This window comes from Anser cygnoides, chromosome 3 (assembly GCF_040182565.1).
Source record: "Anser cygnoides isolate HZ-2024a breed goose chromosome 3, Taihu_goose_T2T_genome, whole genome shotgun sequence".
Classification (NCBI taxonomy): Eukaryota; Metazoa; Chordata; class Aves; order Anseriformes; family Anatidae; genus Anser; species Anser cygnoides.
In genome coordinates, this window is record NC_089875.1 from 121977494 (window position 1) to 121997089 (window position 19596).

At 66.1% G+C, this 19596-nt stretch overlaps 1 protein-coding gene across 9 annotated transcripts in view; it reads right to left on the reverse strand.

The window, feature by feature from the left end:
• PTK2B (protein tyrosine kinase 2 beta) overlaps positions 1–19596 on the reverse strand; it is a 30885-nt gene that overhangs the window by 10295 nt on the left and 994 nt on the right. For 5 of the 9 annotated variants that reach the window (XM_066995192.1, XM_066995186.1, XM_066995193.1 and 2 more), the window contains exons 2-10: positions 5195–5442; positions 3449–3627; positions 3260–3347; positions 2872–2951; positions 2564–2626; positions 2203–2257; positions 1327–1467; positions 768–842; positions 545–646 (exon numbers count right to left, since the gene is read on the reverse strand). In XM_066995192.1, coding sequence (XP_066851293.1) covers positions 545–646; positions 768–842; positions 1327–1467; positions 2203–2257; positions 2564–2626; positions 2872–2951; positions 3260–3347; positions 3449–3627; positions 5195–5401 — 990 coding nt within the window. In that variant the 5' untranslated portion in view covers positions 5402–5442. Of the gene's footprint in view, positions 1–544; positions 647–767; positions 843–1326; positions 1468–2202; positions 2258–2563; positions 2627–2871; positions 2952–3259; positions 3348–3448; positions 3628–5194; positions 5443–8738; positions 9495–9905; positions 10025–18158; positions 18292–18522; positions 18903–19596 lie in introns of those variants that run through there. The other 4 variants (XM_066995188.1, XM_066995189.1, XM_066995190.1 and 1 more) reach the window with 4 other exon arrangements.

Genomic DNA, 19596 nt, shown 5'->3' on the forward strand with positions numbered 1-19596 from the left:
GGATGGGGTGGGGATGGGATGGGGATGGGATGGGGATGGGGATGGGGTGGGGATGGGATGGGGATGGGATGGGGATGGGGATGGGGTGGGGATGGGGATGGGGATGGGATGGGGATGGGGATGGTGTGGGGATGGGATGGGGATGGGATGGGGATGGGGATGGGGTGGGGATGGGGATGGGGATGGGGATGGGATGGGATGGGATGGGATGGGATGGGATGGGATGGAGATGGGGATGGGTCCCCCTCCTCTCCCCCTTGGGATGGCTTGGACACCATCTCCCCACACTGCAGCAGACCCCGAGCTCCCCAGCACCATCACTGCAAGCACCCCAGCCCCAAAACCCCCCAGACAAGGGCACCCCGGGCACTTTGGGTGGGCTCTGGTTGGGGGCAGAGCCCCCCCAGCTGCAGCTCCAGGCGGGAACAGGGCTGTCTGCCAGGTCCTGCAGGGAAGAGCTGCCATCCCACGGGCACCCCCATCCCACCCATAAAGCCCCGCAAGTGTGTCCCCCCCCCCCAGCCCCAATCCTGGGCCCCCTCACCTGAGGGGTGCCGCTGAGCCCCAGCTGCAGCACGGCCCTGCCCTCCTCCACGCTGGAGCACCTGATGGACTTGATGTGCTTGAACTCGGCCAGGCAGGTGGGCTGCGGACAGAGGCAGGGCCCCGCGCTGTCAGAGCCCCGTGCTCACCATCGGGGGGTCCTCACATTCCCCCCCCAGCCACCCCTTTTTCTCAGGGACCCCCCCCCCAGTGCGTGCCCCTACCTTGGCTTCCTTGCTCGTCATCTGCCGGATGCCCTTGGGCCCGATGACCAGGTCCACCGTGATGTTCCACCCTTGCTGCAGGGATGGGGAGCAGACGGAGGATGTGAATTTTGTGGGGTTCTCCCCCAAAAGCCAGCCCCCCCCCCCCTCATTTTCTGTGACACCCCAGAGAGACCACCTCCAGGAGGGGCTTGGAGAGGGGCGAGCTCCAAGGCGAGGGGGAGATGGTGCAAGGCAAGGAGCCCGGCGTGGGCACTTCTCCACCTTCAGCAACCTTCAGGCACCGGCTCGCACCCCCGTCAGCCCACACGTGTCCCCCCAGCCGGGTGGCTTTGGCCACACCATCACCTCTGAGCAGCCCCAAACCCTGTTGGGGATGCTTTGGGTGGGCGCTCACACCCCCGCTGTGCACGGGGGGGGGCATTTTCACCCGGACCTGGCTGCGTTTAAGGGCACGGTGTGTGCAGCCCCAGCTGCCAGCCTGTGATGGAGGCTGTGGCGTCCCCGTCCTGCAGTGCCACCCTGGCACCGGGGTCCCCGTCCCCTCCCGTGGACTCACGACGAGCTCGCAGCGGTAGCTCTCCTGGTCGATGTTGGCGAAGGTGGCGAGGGTGTGGAGGAACTTGAGGATGCACTCCTCCTCGCGCAGCAGCGCGTACTGCTGGAAGGTCTGCTGGATCATCTTGCGGAACTGCTTGGGCTGCGGGCAGAGCGGCTGCTAGCCACGGCGGGAGGGCACCTGGCACGCAGCGGGGACCTGACCGGTGCCACGGGGTGCTGGGCTGCGTGCGCGGACACGTGCGTACACACACAGACACACACCAGGGCAAGTGGGCACCCACGTGCTCACCTGCAGGTACGAGCAGGAGTCTGTGTGCACAGGCACGTGCATCCACACGTGTGTGCACAGCCGTGCGCATGCCAGCACACCTCCCTGTGTGTGCAGCCTGACACGCACACGAGTGTGGGCAGACGTGCATGCGTGTATGTGCAAGCCAACCCTTGCACACGTGGCCGTGCTTGTGTGCGCATACGTATGGACACGTGTGTTCCTGCAGGTACACCGCGTGGGCAGAAACGCACGCATGCACGGGTGTGCATGAAACACGCGCATGAAACGCGCATGAAACCCAGGTACACACGCGTGTGCATTCAGACACACCCTCACATTGTCAGCAGACACGCTATGCATGTCACACCCGTACACACACGGCCACTCACGTGTGCACACATACACGTGTCTATGCAGAAACACCCCCAGAAGCCTGTGCAAAGCCACATACCCGCGTGCAAACGCACACACGTACATGCACATCCCCACACACGCCTTGATGCGCACACACGGACACCCCCAGGCACCCATGTGTGCACCCACACCGTGCGCCCAGCCCTGCGTGCAGGCGTTCAGCCCCCCCCCCAGGTGCACGCCCCTCACCTTCAGGTTCTCCTGCATCTGGCTGGGGAAGAAGAGGTCCAGGCCCACCTCCTTCCTGGGGAGCAGAGACCCCGCGTGCGTTAACGGCCCCGCGGGGGCTGCGGACCCGTAACGCATGGGAGGGGGACACCAGCAAAGCGGGGAGCAGGGGGTGCACGGGGTGGCGGGGTGCTCCTTGGGGAGCTTCCCCCCCACACCCCACACCAGCAAGGTGATGGCTGTGGGAGGATGAGGAGCCTCGGGGCTGAAGGCCCACCTGGGGAGCCCTAGTGCAGGCTGGAAGGGGGTGGGTGAGGGGCGGGGGGCTGCGGGGGTCTCTCTGGGAGACCCCGGAGCCGCGGGGCAGGCTGTGCCTACTCACTCCAGGAACTCGAAGTTGGACTTCTTGTCCAGCGCGTTTTGGGGCATGTCCTTGTAAAACCTCCTGCGAGAACAAAGTGATATCAGACGGCCACCCATGCATCACCACGCGTCCCCCCCGCCCCACATCCCCCCATCCACATCCTTCCCCTTACTGCACAGCCCTCCCCCCCGTGCAGGGCTCTGGAAGCCCCTTCCCGCTGCTGCCACCCCAAAACCCTCCCGGCTGCTCCGCGGCCCCACTGCCAGCGCTGCGGCACCCATCCTGCCAGCCCCCCGCTGCGCCCCCAAAACCCCAGGGGCACGTACCTGAGCTCCAGGCAGCCCAGCTGCAGGGCCATGCCCTCGCTCACCTTGCTGGCGTAGTTCTGCATGTACTCGCTTCGGAGCTGGGGGGGGGGAGAAATGGAGGTCAGGGGGTGGAGGGGATGCCACGTGCATCCCCAAGGGTCCACGTGCTCCGGCATCCCGACCCGGGACAAGGGGGGGGATTTATTGCCATGGTTGGGGGCACAACAGGATGGGACCATGGGGGGGGTCCTGCAGGCTGCAGGCTGGGGGGGGGGGGGTCCACAGCCCAGGGTGAGGCAGGGTGAAGGTACAGGGCTGCAAGGTCCCGGGTATGGGGACCCACGTGTGCTGGGCTCCCCAGGAGGTGAAGCCCCGGTGCTGGGGGACCCCCAGGGCCGCCTCGGACCTGCTGGTAGAAGTAGAGCAGCGTGGTCCTGTCCTCTGTGAAGCGCTCCATGTAGTCCTCGGGCAGGTAGCGGATCTGTAGGTCGTACCTGGAGGCACAGGACAGCCCCCGGTGAGGTCCCCATGGGCGGGCTGGGGGCACGGAGAGGGACCCCCCCCCAAACCCCAAGCCAAGGGCTCCGTCCCCTACCTCCACTCAGCCTCCAGGTGCAGGCACTCGTACTTCTCCTGCACCTCGCCCACCGTCAGCTCGGGGTGCAGCCAGTGGATCTCGTCCGACTTGACGTGCTTGAGGCGCAGCCCGTAGCACTCGGCCAGCTTGATGTCGGGCCCGATGCGGCCGCTCACCAGGATGGACTTGATCACCTCCTGGGGACGGGATGGGGCAGGGAGGAGCGGGGCTCAGCCCCCTGCAGGCCCCCAGGACCCTCCCCCAGCCCCGTCCCCCTTCATGTCCCCTCCGCCGCGGTGCCTCCTGCAGCCAGCTCCGGCTCAGAGCTGCCGCGGTTTCAGCGTGGGCACCCTCGCAGCGCGGCGTGTCCTCGCACGCAGGCACCGTGAGCCCAAACTGCTATCGCCACCTGCCCCACGGACTTGACACCAGGCTGCCAAGGTCTGCAGATGAGCTCCAGCCAAGCTCAGCCACGAGGAGGAAACCCAGCACGGCTGCAAGCACAGCCCCGTGCTCAGCCCCCGCAGCCGCCGCTCGAGCTCCGGAGAAGCGCCCAGCCTGCTCTGCAGCGACACAGCCTAAACGTGCCCGATTTTTTGGGGTGTTGCTGGAGGACAAAAGCCTGAGAGGGTCGTTTCCAGCCTGGCACCTGAGCAGAGCTGCCCTGATGAGCTGCGGGCGGGCTGTCGGGGTGGGCGCTTCCTCGCCCCGTCCTCGCCGCGGCCAACACCGCAGGCACGTGCCCACGGGTGTGGGGACAGCGGGGCGGCGCGCACGGCCCTGCAGCTCCTGCCTGGCCTCTGCTCTCCGGCTGGAGGCCAAAAAGCAAGCGCAAGGTGACGGCTGATGGCACAGCCCAAGCTGTGCCTTGCTGTGATCGCCGCGTCTTGCTTGGGGAGGTGTGAAATGCTGGCGGCTGCGTTTAGGTCCATGGGCCAGGCCAAGTCCTTCTGAAATAAAACCTCCCGGTCTCCAGTTACTTGTAGCTTCAAGACCTCCAAATCCAGACATGGTGTTCAAGCCATCAGGAGCCCTCAGGGAAGTTCTGTCCCCGAGCTTGTCCTGCCAGAAGCCACAGCAATTTCTGGCCTCGGTGATGGCCCAGCTCGCCCTGGGGAGGAGCAACCCGCATCCCGCCCCTTGTGCGTGGCACAGGGGACAGCCAGACCATCTCCATTTCATTGTCCTCGCTTGCATTCCCCAGAGGCATCTCCTGATGAGTCCTCGCCTTCTCCAACCACTCCTGTGCTCGCCTCCAAGCACTTCTGCCATGCCACGAGCTTCTCCCAGGGACAGGAGGAGGGGATGTGCCAGGAGCGACCCCCCCAGCTCAGTTGCACTCTGGTCCCCTCTACCTGGGCTTCCCGCAGTGTGCTGCCCCCCGAGCAGGAGCAGCATCACCCCCTGCACCCACATCCCCCCCGGGATGCTGGAAACCATCCCCACAGCACCCGAACGCAGCGCCCCCTCCATGGCAGGATGAGCCACGGCCAAACTCCTCTTTGCTGTCCGCAAAGGGGGCAGGGCGACTCGGTGGGGCTGAGCCCCGTTGCAGGAACTGACAGCGGGGCGGAGGAGCCCTCGCCCTCTCCAAGCTGGGCTGCTGGGGATGCCCAGATCCTCTCTCTGCCCCCCAGGGTGTGGAGCCAAGGGGCTCTGGGGGCTACCAAGCTGTGGGAAAGGCTCCTGCCGGGAGCTCGCCCTGATGCCAGACGGACAAAGTGCCCCCCTCCCCGGCCCCGCGTGCTCCCCCCGCTCACATACCCGTATCTCCGTTGTCACGGGGCACTTGACCAGCTTGAAGTTCTTGCCCATGTTGAAGCTGTTGCTGTAGAAGCACACCTTGAGGATGCGCATCTCCTCCCGGTCCGCCTCCAGCGGCCCCATGCCCAGCGTGGCCTCCAGCGTCCCGCCCAGGCTGCGGAAGGAGCTGCTCCGCGGGCGGCCCAGGGGCTCGGGGACGGCCGACATCCTCAGCACGCCCGGGGCGCTAGGAGCTGAGCATCCCTTCCCTGCGGAGAGACACACACGGCCACTGAGCACCAGCTGCGCCCTGACCCAGCACCTCCAGGCAGGACCTGTGTGTCCTCAGCATCTCCTCTGTGCCCCCAGCACCTCCAGAGCAACACCCCCGTGTCCCCAGCACCTCCAAAACAGTGTCCCTGTGTCCCCAGCACCTCCAGAGCAACACCCCTGTGTCCCCAGCACCTCCAGAACAGTGTCCTTGTGCCCCCAGCACCTCTTTTGTGTCCCTAGCACCTCCAGAGCAACACCCCAGTGATCCCGGCACCTCCAGAATTGTGTCCCTGCGCCCTCAGCACCTCCAGAGCAATGTCCCCGTGTCCCTATCACTTGTAGAGCAACACCCCTGGGTCCCCAGCAACTGCAGAGCGGCACCCCCACTGTGTCCCCAGTACCTCCTCTGTGCCCCCAGCACCTCCAGAGCAACACCCCGGTGTCCCCAACACCTCCAGAACAGTGTGTCCCTGTGTCCCCAGCACCTCCAGAGAAATGTCCCTGTGTCCCTGTCACCTGCAGAGCAACACCCCTGGGTCCCCAGCACCTGCAGAGCAACACCCTTGTGTCCCCAGCACCTCTGGAGCAACACTTGTGTCCCCATCACCTCCAGAACAACACCCCTGGGTCCCCAGCACCTCCAGAACAGTGTGTCCCTCTGTCCCCAATACCTCCTCTGTGCCGCCAGCACCTCCAGACCAATACCTCGGTGTCCCAAGCACCTCCGGAACAGTGTCCCTCTGTCCCCAGCACCTCCAGAGCAATGTCCCCGTGTCCCTGTCACCTCCAGAGCAACACCCCTGGGTCCCCAGCACCTCCGGAGCAGCACCCCCACTGTGTCCCCAGCACCCCTGGAACAAAACCCCCGTGTCCTTTCACCTCCAGAGCAACACCCCTGCATCCCCAGCACCTTTGGAGCAACACTTGTGTCCCCAGCAGGTCGCTGCTGTCCCTCACCCTCGCGGACACCGCCGTGCACATGGGGTTTGGGCTCCGTCAATCAGCGCCGGCTCCAGCTCGCCCAGCGCAGCCTCCCCTCGCCCAGCGCAGTGGCCACCCCTCGCCCTCCATCCCACACGCCCGGTCCCACGCTCACCCCTGCCTCCCTCTGTCCACGGCCCCAGAAAAGCGGGCGAAGGCTTCTCCCCGTGCCTCCGTCCGCGGGCCACGGAAGTCTGCGCAGCGCAGGGCCCCGCAGCGCGACTTCCTAGCGGAGCCGAATTTAGCAGAGGGCTTCGCGCAGAGACAAGAGCGGAACGGGGAGAGAGCAACCCCGGGCCCGTCGCTACGCGGAAGGGCAAATACTTCTTTATATTGATTCGCTCTTTTATTTTTAGAGGTCATCAAAACTGGTAGCCTGCTCGAAAACGTCCCTCAGGCTGGAGGGGAAGTGGTTTGAGTTTTTTCGTTTTACCGAGAAAAACTGGAAAAAAAAATATTTAATATTCAGCCTGTGTCGATCTAACAGGGCATGGGATCTTGGATGATCCCAAGCAGATCCCAAATCTTGTTTTTTTTTTTTTTGTTTTGTTTTGTGGGGTGTTTGGGCTGTGAGCTGGGCAGGGCTGGCAGGAGGGACGGGAAAGCCTTGTCCTGCGTGCCCCGGGGCCGCTCGCTCCGTGCGTGGGGCCAATGCAGGCTGCGAGCAGCTGCCCCACGCTGATCTTTGGGCGTGCAACAATAAACGTGGAAATTCACCCGTCAGGCCCCTTCCGGGTCCAAGCCCTTGCTGAGCTTGGCCCTCGAGTTACTGATTAACAGGCAGGAGGCTGTTTGCAAACAGGAGCCCGGCTGCTCGCGGGTCGAACCCGCCTGCGTCACCCCCGGGCTGCCGCGGGGGAATGGCCCCAGCTCGGGGGTCCCTGCCCTGGGCAGGGGGCGAGGGAGGGCTGGAGGCACAGGGGGGCTGGGGAGGATGTTGGGACACCCGGGGGGGGTCTGCCCTGCGGATCCAGGCAGGTGGCACGGGGATCTGAAAGGTGCCAGGGGACGGGGAGGGTGGGACTCGAGGGGTCTCCGATCTCTGCAGCATGCCCGTGGGGTTGTACAGCTGGGAACAGTGCGGGGACAACCCCAAAGTGCCCAGGGGGATGTGACACCCTCTGGTACAGCTGGGGACGGTGTTAGAGCAAACCCCAAAGTGCCCAGGGGGATGCGACACCCTCTGGTACCGCTGGGGACAGGGCAGGAGCAACCCCAACGCGCACCTTGCACCGGCTGAGGAGAGGCGAGCAGGGGAAGGCAAGGAAAACGCACGGCAAGGCGCTGCTCGCAGGAAGCATTTTCGAAGCTGGCCGGTGGCTTTTCTTCCTCCCCATTGTTTTTTTTTTCCCCCTCCCCATTCGTTTCTGCGATTTGTGCTGTAATTTGCAGGGAGCTCAGAGGCGGCCCCGCTCCCGCTGCAGCCCCGCGCAGGGCTGTGTGCTGCCGGCTCCTGCAGCTTCGGCTTTTTTAAAGCAGCCCCACACTGAGTCGCCGGCCTAAAAATACGCCCGGTGCTCTCAGAGCTGCACGGAGGGCTCGGCTGGCAGCGGCGCGAGGTGCCCTGCAGCAGCACGGACGGCCCGGGTTCCTCCCGGGGATATGGGGAAGGAGGAGGCTCCGCATCGCCGCGGCCGCGCTGGAGCGTCGCCGAGACGCTGGTGGGACACTGGGGCACGAGACCAGGCACGAGAAGGGCAGCGGTGCTGAGCTGGGCACCCCCAGCTCCATCACGGGCTGCGTGCCCAAGGGCACGGGCTTGTGCGTGTGCGCTCACACATTTCACACCCCCTTTTTTTTTAATTTATTTTTTTTTCTCTCTGCTTCACAGCAAGGCGGGGAGGATCTCGCAGCAACCCACATCCTTTGCAGAGCCCTCCCACAACCCCCGTCCCTGCAGCGACGCACCCTGTGGTCCCCTGCTCCCCAGGAGGGCTGGGGGGGGGGGGTGGGGAGCGGGGACAGCTGGTGCCCCCCGCCCACAGTGGCCGTGGTGTACCTGACCAGCACCGGGGCAGAGCGTCTGCGCTGCGGCCGCCCCTGGCCTCGCTGCGCTGGCCCCCTGCTTCCTGCTCACCGAGATCGAAATAGCGATAGGGCCGAGCAGAATTAGCAAGCCCCCGGCCTGGCCCAGCACTGAGGGCAGAAATGTTTGCTTGGGGTTTTGCTGCTCCCCCCCCTCAGCTCCCAGCAGAGGCTGGGTCCCCCCCCCCCACCCCCACGGCGACACCTCTCCTCCCAGCCAGGAGGGCCAGCCAGCCCCCCGCTGCCCCTCGGTGTCCCCCCCTCCCCAAATTCACAAACTCCTCACCGAACTGCACAACAGCTTCTCCTGCGAGCGCCGGACACCTACGGCCGAGCCCCGTGTCCCCAGGGTGTCAGGGGCACCCTCCTGGGGGTGTCGGGGTGGGGACAGGGCCGGAGAGCTCAGCTCTCGGCTGGGAAGAGCTTTGGGAGGCACGCTGGCGTTTCTCAGGGTGCACGCAGCAGAAATGCTTTGCTCGGTTCTTCTTTCTCCCCACTTTCTCATCATTTTCGGTTTTCTTTCCCCAGCCCCGTTCCCACGACGCGTCCCCTTGCGCTTTCAGCAGGGCTGAGCCCACGGGACAGGACCGGGGCTGGGTGTCGCCTGCGCGTCCCTACCCTGGTGGGTGACGTGGGGAGCACCCCACAGAGCACCCCACGCTCTCACACCCCCACACATACCTGCATGAGATGCCCAAAAAAAAAAAGAGCCGGGAAGCAGGCACAGCACCCCAGGGCACATCCCTGCTGGCTGGGCGCCCCCGGGACCCCTTCTCCGGAGTGGCCGTGCCCCACTTAGACCTGGCCATACACAGCCCCTCATTTTCAGGCTGCAGAAGGGGGGGCAGCACCCCGTATTTCCACCCCTGCCCGCTCACCTCCCCTCTGGCACGGGGACAGGGCCCACGGGAGCCTGGCTCTGCCCCTGGCGCAGCGGTGGCACGTGAGGACAGCGGGGACACAGCCCAGCCCGGTGCAGGGACAGAAGCCACCCCGAACCGAAACCAAGTCCTTGCCGCCCCCAGCAATGCCACCAGACCCCCGACCCGCAGCCCGTGTGCCCCCCCCCCCCCCCTACAGACCCTTCCCATCTCCTCGGGGGCACCCCGAAACGCCCCCGCTGCACCCAGCCACCCGGGGCCCCGGCACAGGGCGCACCAGGAAGTTTCTCGCGTCGCTGCCACTCGCTTTGGGGACGCAGAAAAGTTTCCCGCTGGGGCACCGCTTCCCCCAGCCCTACCCAAACCCTGGGGCCGACCACACGTTCCCCGTGCACCAGGGACGGGCTGAGCCCCCCCCCCCGACACCCCAGTTCGGTGTGACGAGTTTGCTCGTGCTCAGCCCGCCGCCCACCCCCCCGGTCAAGCACAAGGGGGTGAGGGTCTGCGCCCCCAACGCTGCCCCCAGGGAAGCCGGGGGTGGGTGGGGGGAGCAGGAGGCGAGGGGCACTTACAGAAAGTGGGGGGGCCGTCCCCTGCGTCCCCACCCCGAGCCCGTGCTGGCGGCGCTGCCTCTTCCTGCTGCGGCTGGCGAGGCTGTGCGGAGGCATTTGCATAGTGCCCGGCACGCAGCCCACGCGCGGGCACGCTCGCACACGTGCCGTGCACGGCTGCTGCAGCCCATGGCACCGGCGGGGAAACTGAGGCACGGCTCAACCACCCCCCCCCCCCCACAACCCCCCCCCCCCCAACCACCCCACACAGCATGGGACGGGGGTTTGGGTGTGCAGCAGAGGCAGGCAGCAGCACCCGGCCCCCTGCAGTGCTGTGCTGGGGGGGGAAATCCTCTTCCCCGCCCACCCGCAGGACCCCGCAACAAGGACCCCCCCCCCGCTGTGCCCCCCTAATTCACCCTGGGCCAGTCGGCTCCGGCCCCACGCTCCCTGTCCTGCCCCGTGCCCCCCTGCAGAGCCCCCTTGCCCCCGCTCCATGCAGCCCCCTCCTATGGTCATCACCTGGCGGAGACCCCCCCCCCCCAGCACCCCACATCCCCAGAGTTCCTCCAAAGCGCCCCAAACCCGCCGCATTTCCAACCCCCACCCCCAGCTGAGGGGCTGCAAGCCCCCCTCCTCCCAAAGGGCAGGGGCAGCAGGGACCCACCACTTACCCCGGCCCCCCCAGGAGGTTCCCAAGCCCGGGGGCTCCGTTCCTCACAGCAGCATCCAGTGCATCCTGCCCCAAGCCATGCTGCCTGCTCCCTGCTCCGCTCCAGGACCCCCCAAAAAAAAAAACCAAAATTGCAGCCCCCAGCCCCTTGCCCCCCCCCCCCCGGGGGCTGCAGCGCTGCGCTCCGTGCCCAGGTGCCCCTGGAGCACCCCGGGGTGTGGCGATCCCAGTGGCCAGGGACAAGATCCCATCCCAAGATCCCAATGGCCAGGGACAAGATCCCAGTGGCCGGGGACAAGCGGGGGGGCCCCCGCAGCGCTGCCCGCCCCACCCCGGCCCTGCCCCATCCGTGCAGGTATTTAGTGACTCATGGCGGGAGCGTTAGGGTGCCGGGAGCCCAGGGCTCTGGTGGCGGTGACATCTGGAGCAGCAGCGCAGCGCCCACACCTCGGGGTCACACCTTATAAAGGGGGCTTTTTGGGGCCCCCGGGCGGCTTGCCGAAGGTCCCCAGCAGAGCCCTGCGCCAAGCCTGTTTGCCTCAGTTTCCCCTTTCCTTCCGCCAGCCCCAGGGCAAAGGGTGAGGGACCCTGGACACCCCAAGGACCCCAGCCTCGCCCCCGTACAGACAGAGCCGGCAGCAGGGAGTGGGGCCGGGCGCTCCGCAGCCCACCTCCCTGCGGGTCCCTGCCTTATCTCAGGTGTCTGCTCCCCATACCTGCCCCAAACCCGCCCTGCCCCGCTCCCATCCATCACGCCAGCCCCGTCCCCCGCGGGCACGGCGAGCAGGATTTCACCTCCCCGCTGCAGGCGCAGGGTCGGGAACACAAAACCGCCCTGTGTGGCCTCGGGGTGCTGCTGAGACCTCCAGCGAAGGACTTGTGCGCCAGCCCCAGCCCCTTGCACATCCCCCCCCGGTCCCCATCCCCTTTTCCCACCCACGGGGGATTTGTCCCAGGCTGGTTTTGCACCAGTTGGACCCAGTGCAGCTCGGGGCACCCCACGGGAGCGCAGCCCATCCGGCACCATGCGCTGCCTTGGGGACTGCTGCCTCTCCGGGCAGGGAAGGCAAGACAAAGACACCAGGGCCAGGGGGTGACGGGGGCACGGGGACGAGTGTCCCGTTGCAGCGGGGTTGGGGTGCGCAGGATGGTGCTGCTGCCCCAGCCGGCCCCGCTCAGCCCCTTTGGGCAGCGCGGGGAGCTGGGCCGCCACGTGATGGCCCGGAGGAAGCCCATTTCGCAAAGCAAGAGGAAATGACACAAGCTCCAGCTGTGGGGACAGGCTGCCCCCGGGGGGGGGGGGGGTTGGAGCAGGTAAAGGGGGTGCTGTCCTCTCTGCTTGCAGACCCTGAACCAAACCAACCCCTGATGACGCCCCCCCCAGCTCCCCACCACAACCGAAAACGCTGCCAGCGGTCAAAAAGCACCCCCCGATCTCATCGAGGATGGGTCCCAGCACGTTTCCACCTGACACCTCTCGTGCTGCAGGGGCATTATCCCCCCCCTCACCCTAACACACCCCCATTTTCAGAAGGGGAAAACATCAGTGTGCATATTTCTGGGCGCAGGGCTGTGCCGGGACACGCGTCCCACCTCCCAGCCCGGTGCCGTGGCTGCCGGCTGCACCCAGGCAGCTGGGCACGGCGGTAGGGGCAGCACGCTCCCGGGAATCAGGAATAACGCGCGGCGAGCTGCCGTGACGCCCACGGCCGGCAGCTCCCCGAGGGGGTGACTCAGGCACGGGGAAAGATCTGCGTGTTCCCGGCATGGAGCTGGCGAGGGGACGCGGCGGGGCCATCTGCGCAGGAACAGCTCGCCACCAGGCTCCCTGCGAGCGCAGCAACCCCCCCCGAGTGCTCGGGCAACGGGGTGCACAGCAGGGACGGGGTCCCGGAGGCGAAATGTCCCTGCCAAGCTCCTGCCGGCTGCTCCCGCTGCCTCCACTCGGGCAGAGCAGCCTCACAGCCCCCCCCCCCCCCGGGTGCTTCAGGGTGGCCCCAGCCTCCTCCTCGGGGTGGTTTCTATCCAGAGCTCAGCCGCAAGGTTTGTTAACAACAGTCCCTGCTGGCCTCCGCACTGACGGATGGCTTCCAGGCCAGAAATGCCCAAGCACGGTCCCTTCGCCATGCCAAAGCCATCAGCTTTTCCGTGCTCCTCCAGCTAGCAGCAAGCCCCCCGGGGCTTCAGGGCAAGAGCACCCCCCCGAGCATCCCCCAGGCTTTGTGGGCAGCAGGGTCCGTCCTCAAAGCCAGCCCCGCGGCCGTGCCACACAGAGGCCCCCAGGTGTGCTGCCCCTGAAAGCCTCCAGCAGCAGACTGCTTGGAAACGGCAATTTTCCATTAAAACCTCAGGTGATCAGGAGCAATAGCAGGATGTTTCCCTCCCCAAAGTTTCCAGGCTGGGGGGCCTGGCTTCCAGCCCATCCCACTGCAGGGCCAGGCTCCCAGGGCCCTGCGGATGTGCCCTAGCCCTGCATTGTATCACGGGGGTCGTCCTGGGGCTCCCCCCTCTTTCTTACAATTAATAATGCAACTGTCACCCGGCCTGTTGGTTTTTTCTTGGATTTCCACAACCAAACCCAAGCCCAACGGAGCTCCAGCAAAGAACGTCGGTGTGGCAATGGTAGAAGGGAAAAGCACGCCGACGGCCTGGCAGAGCTCCCAAAGTCAGGCTGGGGGGGTCTGCAAGCCCCCGAGGGCAGCAGGGGGGTGCTGGAGGTGCTCCCCCCTCGGGGCGACGCAGGATCACGGGGCTGAGACCAGGACCAGGGCAGCAGCAGGGCTCAGCCTCAACCCTCCCGACCGAACCGATCCACCGAAGCCGGCGCAGCGCCGCCAGGCTAAAAATAACCCCGAGCAGCACACAAAGCCTCCCCTCGGGGAGGGGAACAGCTTCCCGGGAACAGGGTGGGCGTATTTCCCGGTAACCTTTCTGCGCGAGAAGGAAGCCGAGGGCTCGCAGCATCGGTTTTGGCAGGCGGGTGCCGGTCGCTAGGCATCCCAGTCTCCAGGCAACCCGCGGGTACCGCGCGATGCTGCTCCTGCCTCCTTTTTTTTTGGGGGTAGGGGAGAGGGTCTGGGGCAGGAGCCCACCCTATACTCAGGGCTGGTGTGGGGAATCATCTGTGGGACGTGGCCAGCATCACCATGCCACGACACTTGCAGGGTCCACGGACCGGAGCGGCGCTCGTCCTTCCTCTCCCACCAGTACCAGAAGCGCCCAGCACCCGTCTCTGCTGGAGCTGTGGGTGCTCGCACTAACTAACCTCCTTGGATCCACCTCGGCTTTATTCGGGAAACTCAGCTCCTCCAGGACCCCCTGGGCAGGCTGTGTCAGGGGCAGAAATCACCCCGGAGGGTGCCAAGCTGCAGGTCCCCCCCAGCGCGTTCGATCCCGTCCCCCCGTGCTCATGCCCGAGCTGCGGCTCCGCAGCCTGGAGCAGCCCCGGCCTCGGTCAGCCCCGCAGCGGCTTCCCTGGGGCAACGTGCACCCAGCGCCAGCTCGGAAGCCACCACCGAGCCCCCTCCCAAAGTCATTTCCCTTTCCGAACTGCCAGGCCCCGGCACGGGGTGCTCTGAACAAACGTGGGCAGTGCCCACGAGCGGGTCCCGCCGTGCCCCTCGCTTTATCTGCGCCGTCCCAGGCGGCCGCAGCGCGGCTCGGCACCAGAACGGCCCCATGGCAGTGCCGTGCCGGCCCAGCACGCTTTTCAGCAGGGCTTGGGTCTGCAAAACGTGGGGAAGTTTGTGTTCCTCGGGGGAATTCAGCTGAGATTGGGGGAAATTAATTTCTGTAATTTAATTAAGCATTTTATTTTACTGTCATCAGTCATTTCAGTGCGCGCTGGCACGCCGCTGCACAGGCCTACGCAGGACAAGATCTCCCCAGAGCTCAAGTTTTTACCCTTTACAAAGTTTCCAACCTTTTTGTTAAAAGTAAATAAATAGATAAAATTTTAAAGGCCATTTAAAAAGTGAAATAAGCTGAACGACCCCCAGGGGTGCCTCCCACTGTTTGCCCCCCATCGCTCTGCGGACACCAGCGCAGGGACAACGCGACGTTTATTCGCCTTCAACTCCCCCGAACCGGGAGATTTTTAAACTCTTCCAGCAGACCCGCAGTGCACGGCCCCTAGGTTTTAAACTCAAGGTTTTCCTCGTCCGCCCTCAATTAAATGTCTCCCTGGCGGTTGCTCCGGGAGGCACCGCGAGCACCCGGCCTCCTGCGCCCCGAATGCCCCCCGTGCCCAGCGGCACGGCTCCTGCGGGATGGGGGCAGCTTCTTTCTGCCCCCCCGTCTCCGAGCACCACGGCTGGGGCAGCGATGCTCTCTCTGTAAAACGGAGGGAGCAATGCACTCACTGTGTAAAACGGGGGGCAGAAGTGCTCTCGCTTTGCCAAACGGGGGGGGCAGCGATGCTCCCACGTCGCCCGTGGGCAGCGGCGCTGCATTCCTGTGGCTGCGCGCCCTTTGCTATCTCTGCGAGGGGAAGGGCCTGGGAAGCAGGGGGGGGGGATTTCCCGTCTGAAATCCCTCGGTGCTTCAGCCTCTGGAGATAACAACAGGCAGCAGAAGGCCCCAGCTCCTGCCAGGTGGAAATTCCCCTCGCAGCCGCTCTCCTGTGGCTGGAACCGGCCGTGGGGACAGGCGCAGGTATTTCGCCTCTGGCTGCAGTGGCAGAGGGAGCTGCAGGAAATCCCCCCCCCCCTCCTCCTCCTCCTCCTCCTGCTCTGCTAGGGCCCTGCTGCTGCCTCGGCTCTGGGTGCTGTGGGTCACTGCGGGGGGGCCCTGACCTGCCCCCCCAGCCCCTCATCCAGCCCCCAGCCCTTGCCAGCTGTAACTCAGCAGCACCAACAGCATCAGCCCGGCTTCAGCCGGGGCAGGGAAAGCCTCAGGGACAGTCACAGCCTGCTTGCGTGCCCCGAAAAAAGGAACAGGCCCCTGCACGTAGGGAACGGACGTCTGCTGGACGGGGAGGTGCCGAGCAGGGAGAGAGGAGGGTGCAGCGTGGAGAGGGGTGCAGGGTGCTAGGTGTGCAAGGTGGTGGGCGTGCTACGGGGGTGCAACGGCGCGGTTGCACAGCGGGGCAGGCGTGCAGCAGGCTGGGGGTGCAGCAGGCTGGGGGTGCGTTGTGGTGGCTGTGCATTGTGGTGCTGTGCATTGTGGTGGCTGTGCGTTGCGGTGGGTGTGCAGCGTGGCGGATGTGCAGTGCGGCAGGTGAGCAGCAGCGTGCCCCGGCTCTGAGACAGAGAGGCCCAGGAAGCGAGGCGGGGGCCAGCTCACCCTGGAAGCTCCTGGCCGTGGCAGCTCTCGTGCTGAAACGGGAGTCGATGGAAGCTGCGCGAGCAAGGCGTCGGGGCTGGTGCTGCGTGGGCGGCACGGGGAGCGAGGCAGGACGAGCGCTGGGAAGCCCTGCGGGGAGGGATGAGGGCAGGGAGGAAGCAGAGCTCTCCTGCATCTCCTAACGGGGCACACGATGCTGGTAACCGCCCTGGAAGCCACCTCCACGGGGCACAGCATCGCCCAGCAACTTTTTCACCCAGGGGAAGCGGACACTTCTAGGCCACAGCTCGTGTCCCGGGATGACATGAATCATGCCCAGCCAGCGGCTGTGTTTTTCCAGTGGCTGCACGGGGAGCCCACGAGAAGTCTCCCTCTGGATGAGGCCACAGGGTTTTCCCTGCGGGAAGCAGAGTTGTGCTGGAAGCACTTTGGGACTGTTCTATAACACGAAGCATTTGCGCTGCCCCAAAGTGAAAAACATGGCTGAATGCTGTGGGGTTTCCCCGGCTCACAGGAGCTGCGTTTCGAACACGACGTGTTCCTGTTCCCCTTTGAAGCTGCTTCCCCAAACAGAGCTCGGAGGCCTTGCCGTGATGCCCCCGCCCCATGGGGCGGCAGAGAGATGGCCAAGCCAGAGAGGCAGTCACCCCTGGGAAGGATTTTTCCTATGGAAAATAAACAAATTTTGCCCCCAAATTTCCCCAGGGAAATGTCTCCCTGTGATTTTTGTGCCAAGCATCCTAGGTTTTAGCCTTCCTGCTCCCCAGGCTGCCTCAGCGGAGGAGGAGACCTGCGTATGCACGCTTGCATTCAGGAATGCAAGAAGGCTTCGCAGGGAAGGTTCACGTCTCCATCTACTCCTCGTGAGTAATAACTGTGCCAGGGAAAAAGCAAAATGATTCAGATGTTGCCTCCCCAGCCCCCACCGCCTGAAAGAGCCTAAACGCTGAACATTAACAGCAGCTGAGCACGAAGGCATGGAAACGCAGAGCCTGGGGACAGCGGCACTTGTGCCCCTGCATGCCAGACCCGCACGCGCCCTCGCACTACGTGTGTGTCTTGGGTTTCACACCAGCGTGTGCAAGGCACCGCCAGCGAGGCTGAGCCTGTGTCTGCCACACGCACACACCAACACCACGGGCTGTGCGTGCATCCCTGCCTGGCCTTCAGAGCTGTGCCGTGAAGCCTGCGTGGGTGCCCCCGCACGGCACCGCTGCCCCATGCGCCCCCCGTGGGACATCCCCAGCTCCGTGCGCCTTCCTCTCCTGTCCCGGCACTCGTGGCTCTCCAAAAACCTGACCCCTGCAGCTCGTCCTGTGCACCTATGGCACAGAGGAGCAGCAGCAGGCAGGCGCCCGGGCTGGATGCTGTGCCAGGAGGTGCACTGCCATGCCGTGCAGGTGGGCTGCAGGAGCTATGGGTGAGAACGGGGCCAGTCCCTGCTCCTCTCCAAGCCCCCACATCTCCCTTCCCCAGGGCTCTCCTCCAGCAGCAGGAGGGTGAGGAGGGACACGTAAAGGATGCGGAGGGGCACTGCAGCTGGCCCCCTCCAGCAGATTGCAGGGCCCTGTGGCCATTTTGCCCTAGAAATGCCCCTGCGCTGAGCGGTCTGGGGTCAAGATGGGGGCAGGAGGACCCTCACAGTGGCTATATGACCAGTGCTGAGCCGTCCCCGCCTCCCCGCCGTAACACCAGAGCCTCGTCCAAGTGGCTGAAGTGCCCGGCCTTCCCCAGCTGCTCCATTTCACCGCCGCTCTGCCACCTCCTCCGGGCAGTCCCAGCCCAACCCCGAGCCCGCTGTGCCCTTCCCCACCCCAGCCGCAGGGCACCTGGCCCTGGGGACACCCTTCCCGCCCAGGGGACGCGGGCAGATTCACTCCCTGCATCACCCGGACGGGGCTGGCTTCGGAGGAGCAGCGTGTCCTGCTCGGGTGACACATCCCCGGCCCACCGGGGAAAAAGAAACTGCAACGAGAGGCACCCAAAGCAGAGCGGGGCTCGGGCCCGCCGGCACCTTGCGAGCACGGGGGTGTTGCATCAGCCCCTCGCACCGCAACGCTCCCGTCCCCGGGCTTCCCCCCTTGCTCCTCTCGAGGCTCGCTGGGAGAAGCCGCCCTGCCCTTGGGCAAACAGTGAGCTGGCAGCAGATAGCAGAGCGGCACCTCCCGCCCCGCCGCCCGGCGCATGCCACGGCCCAGCTTTTCCCCAGCAACCCCGGCACGGACGAGCAACGGCCCCGCTCCAGCTTCCTTCTCTCGGCTCCCCGCGTCCCCCCCGCTTCTTCGCCCGGCGCCCCGAAAGCGAGCGGCGGCGCTCACCTTGGCAGAAGGGCACGGAGGGGGACGCCTTCGCCCGGGCCGGCCCCGCGGGCAGCTCGGCAGCCTCGCCGGCAGGAGGGCTGCCCGGGCGAGTGTGTGTCCCGCGGGCTGGTACCGGTGCTGAAACCACTCCTCCCCGCCGCCCGCTTCCGGATAGGGCTCGCCGGGGCCGGCGGGAGCCGCGGCGACGCCGCCGGGGAGGAAGAGGAGGCAGCAGGCGAGGAAGGCCGCGGGATCCCTCACCTGCCCACCCAGCCACCCCTCCAGGCCCCGCGGAGCGGGTCGGGGCAGGTCCCATCCGGGAATTTGGGCACGGAGCCCGGAAGGCCGGTGTTTGGGGCTGGTCCCGCTCCCCCGCTCGTACCTGGGAAGGGCTGGCAGGCTGCCCCCATGGAGCCCCGGCGGGACGCCCCGGCGCTGCGCAAGGGTCGAGGCAGGAAGGAGGATGGTGCAAGAGCCGCTGTGCCAACGTCCGGGGGTGCGGGGTAGGGTCCGGCACCGCCACCGCCCCAAGGCACCTCCCCGCCTGGGGAGTGCACCAGGCCCCCCTGAACATTCGCTCGCCGAGGACCCCCTCCACGGGCGGACAGCGGGGCCTGCCGCCTGCAGAACTGCCCCCAGGCCCCGGAGCAACGCCGAAAATTAACCTCGGCCGGGTTTGGACACCGAGGAGCCGAGGAAGAGCTGGAGGAGGAGGAGGGGTCACCCCAAGCCCCCCCCACCAAGCAGCTATGGGACTGCCATGGTCGTGGCGGTGGGGTGCCGTGCGGGCACAGCCGTGAAGCGGAGCAGGATGGGGGAAGCGGCGGGGCGAAGCCGCAGCAGGGCACTTCCCCTAAGCCCGGGCAGGCGTCTTCCCTTCTGCCGCCGGCGCTACAGACTGCGGGCACGGCAGAGCCACAAGCTGCATCTGCTGCAGCCCCGCAGGCTTCGTGGGCTAACGGGCTCTTCCTGGGAAGGCCCCCCCCGGCCAGCATCCTGCCCCACGGCAGTTTCCCTTCGTGATTCCTCTTCCCTGTGGGTTATCTAGCTCTGCGGCTGGTTCGTGCCGTGGGGAGGAGGGCTGCGTCGGGGTGGCGCAGCCCCCGCTCCCCATCGCTGCTGAGGCCACCCAGCCCCACTGCCAGCAGGGTCCGGGGGAGCCGTGGCCTCCCGGGGGTCCTCTGCCCATCCCGGAGATCCCCTGACCTCAGCAGGTCCCTGCTGAGCTGCACATCAGCGGCTGCACCCCATCACGCAGCCCCGTGGCTGGGCACGGTGGGGTCCGGGGGGTCCCTTCCTGCGTGGGTGTCCCCCGCCTCGGGAAGAGGCGTTCGGTGACAGCTCTCTCCCCACCATCTCTTTCCAATCCCTTCCTTCTCGGCTCAGCTCACTCCTCCCCTGCTGCCCCAAGCTCACCCCCGAGGCGCGATGCCCGCGGTACGGGGCACAACCCGAG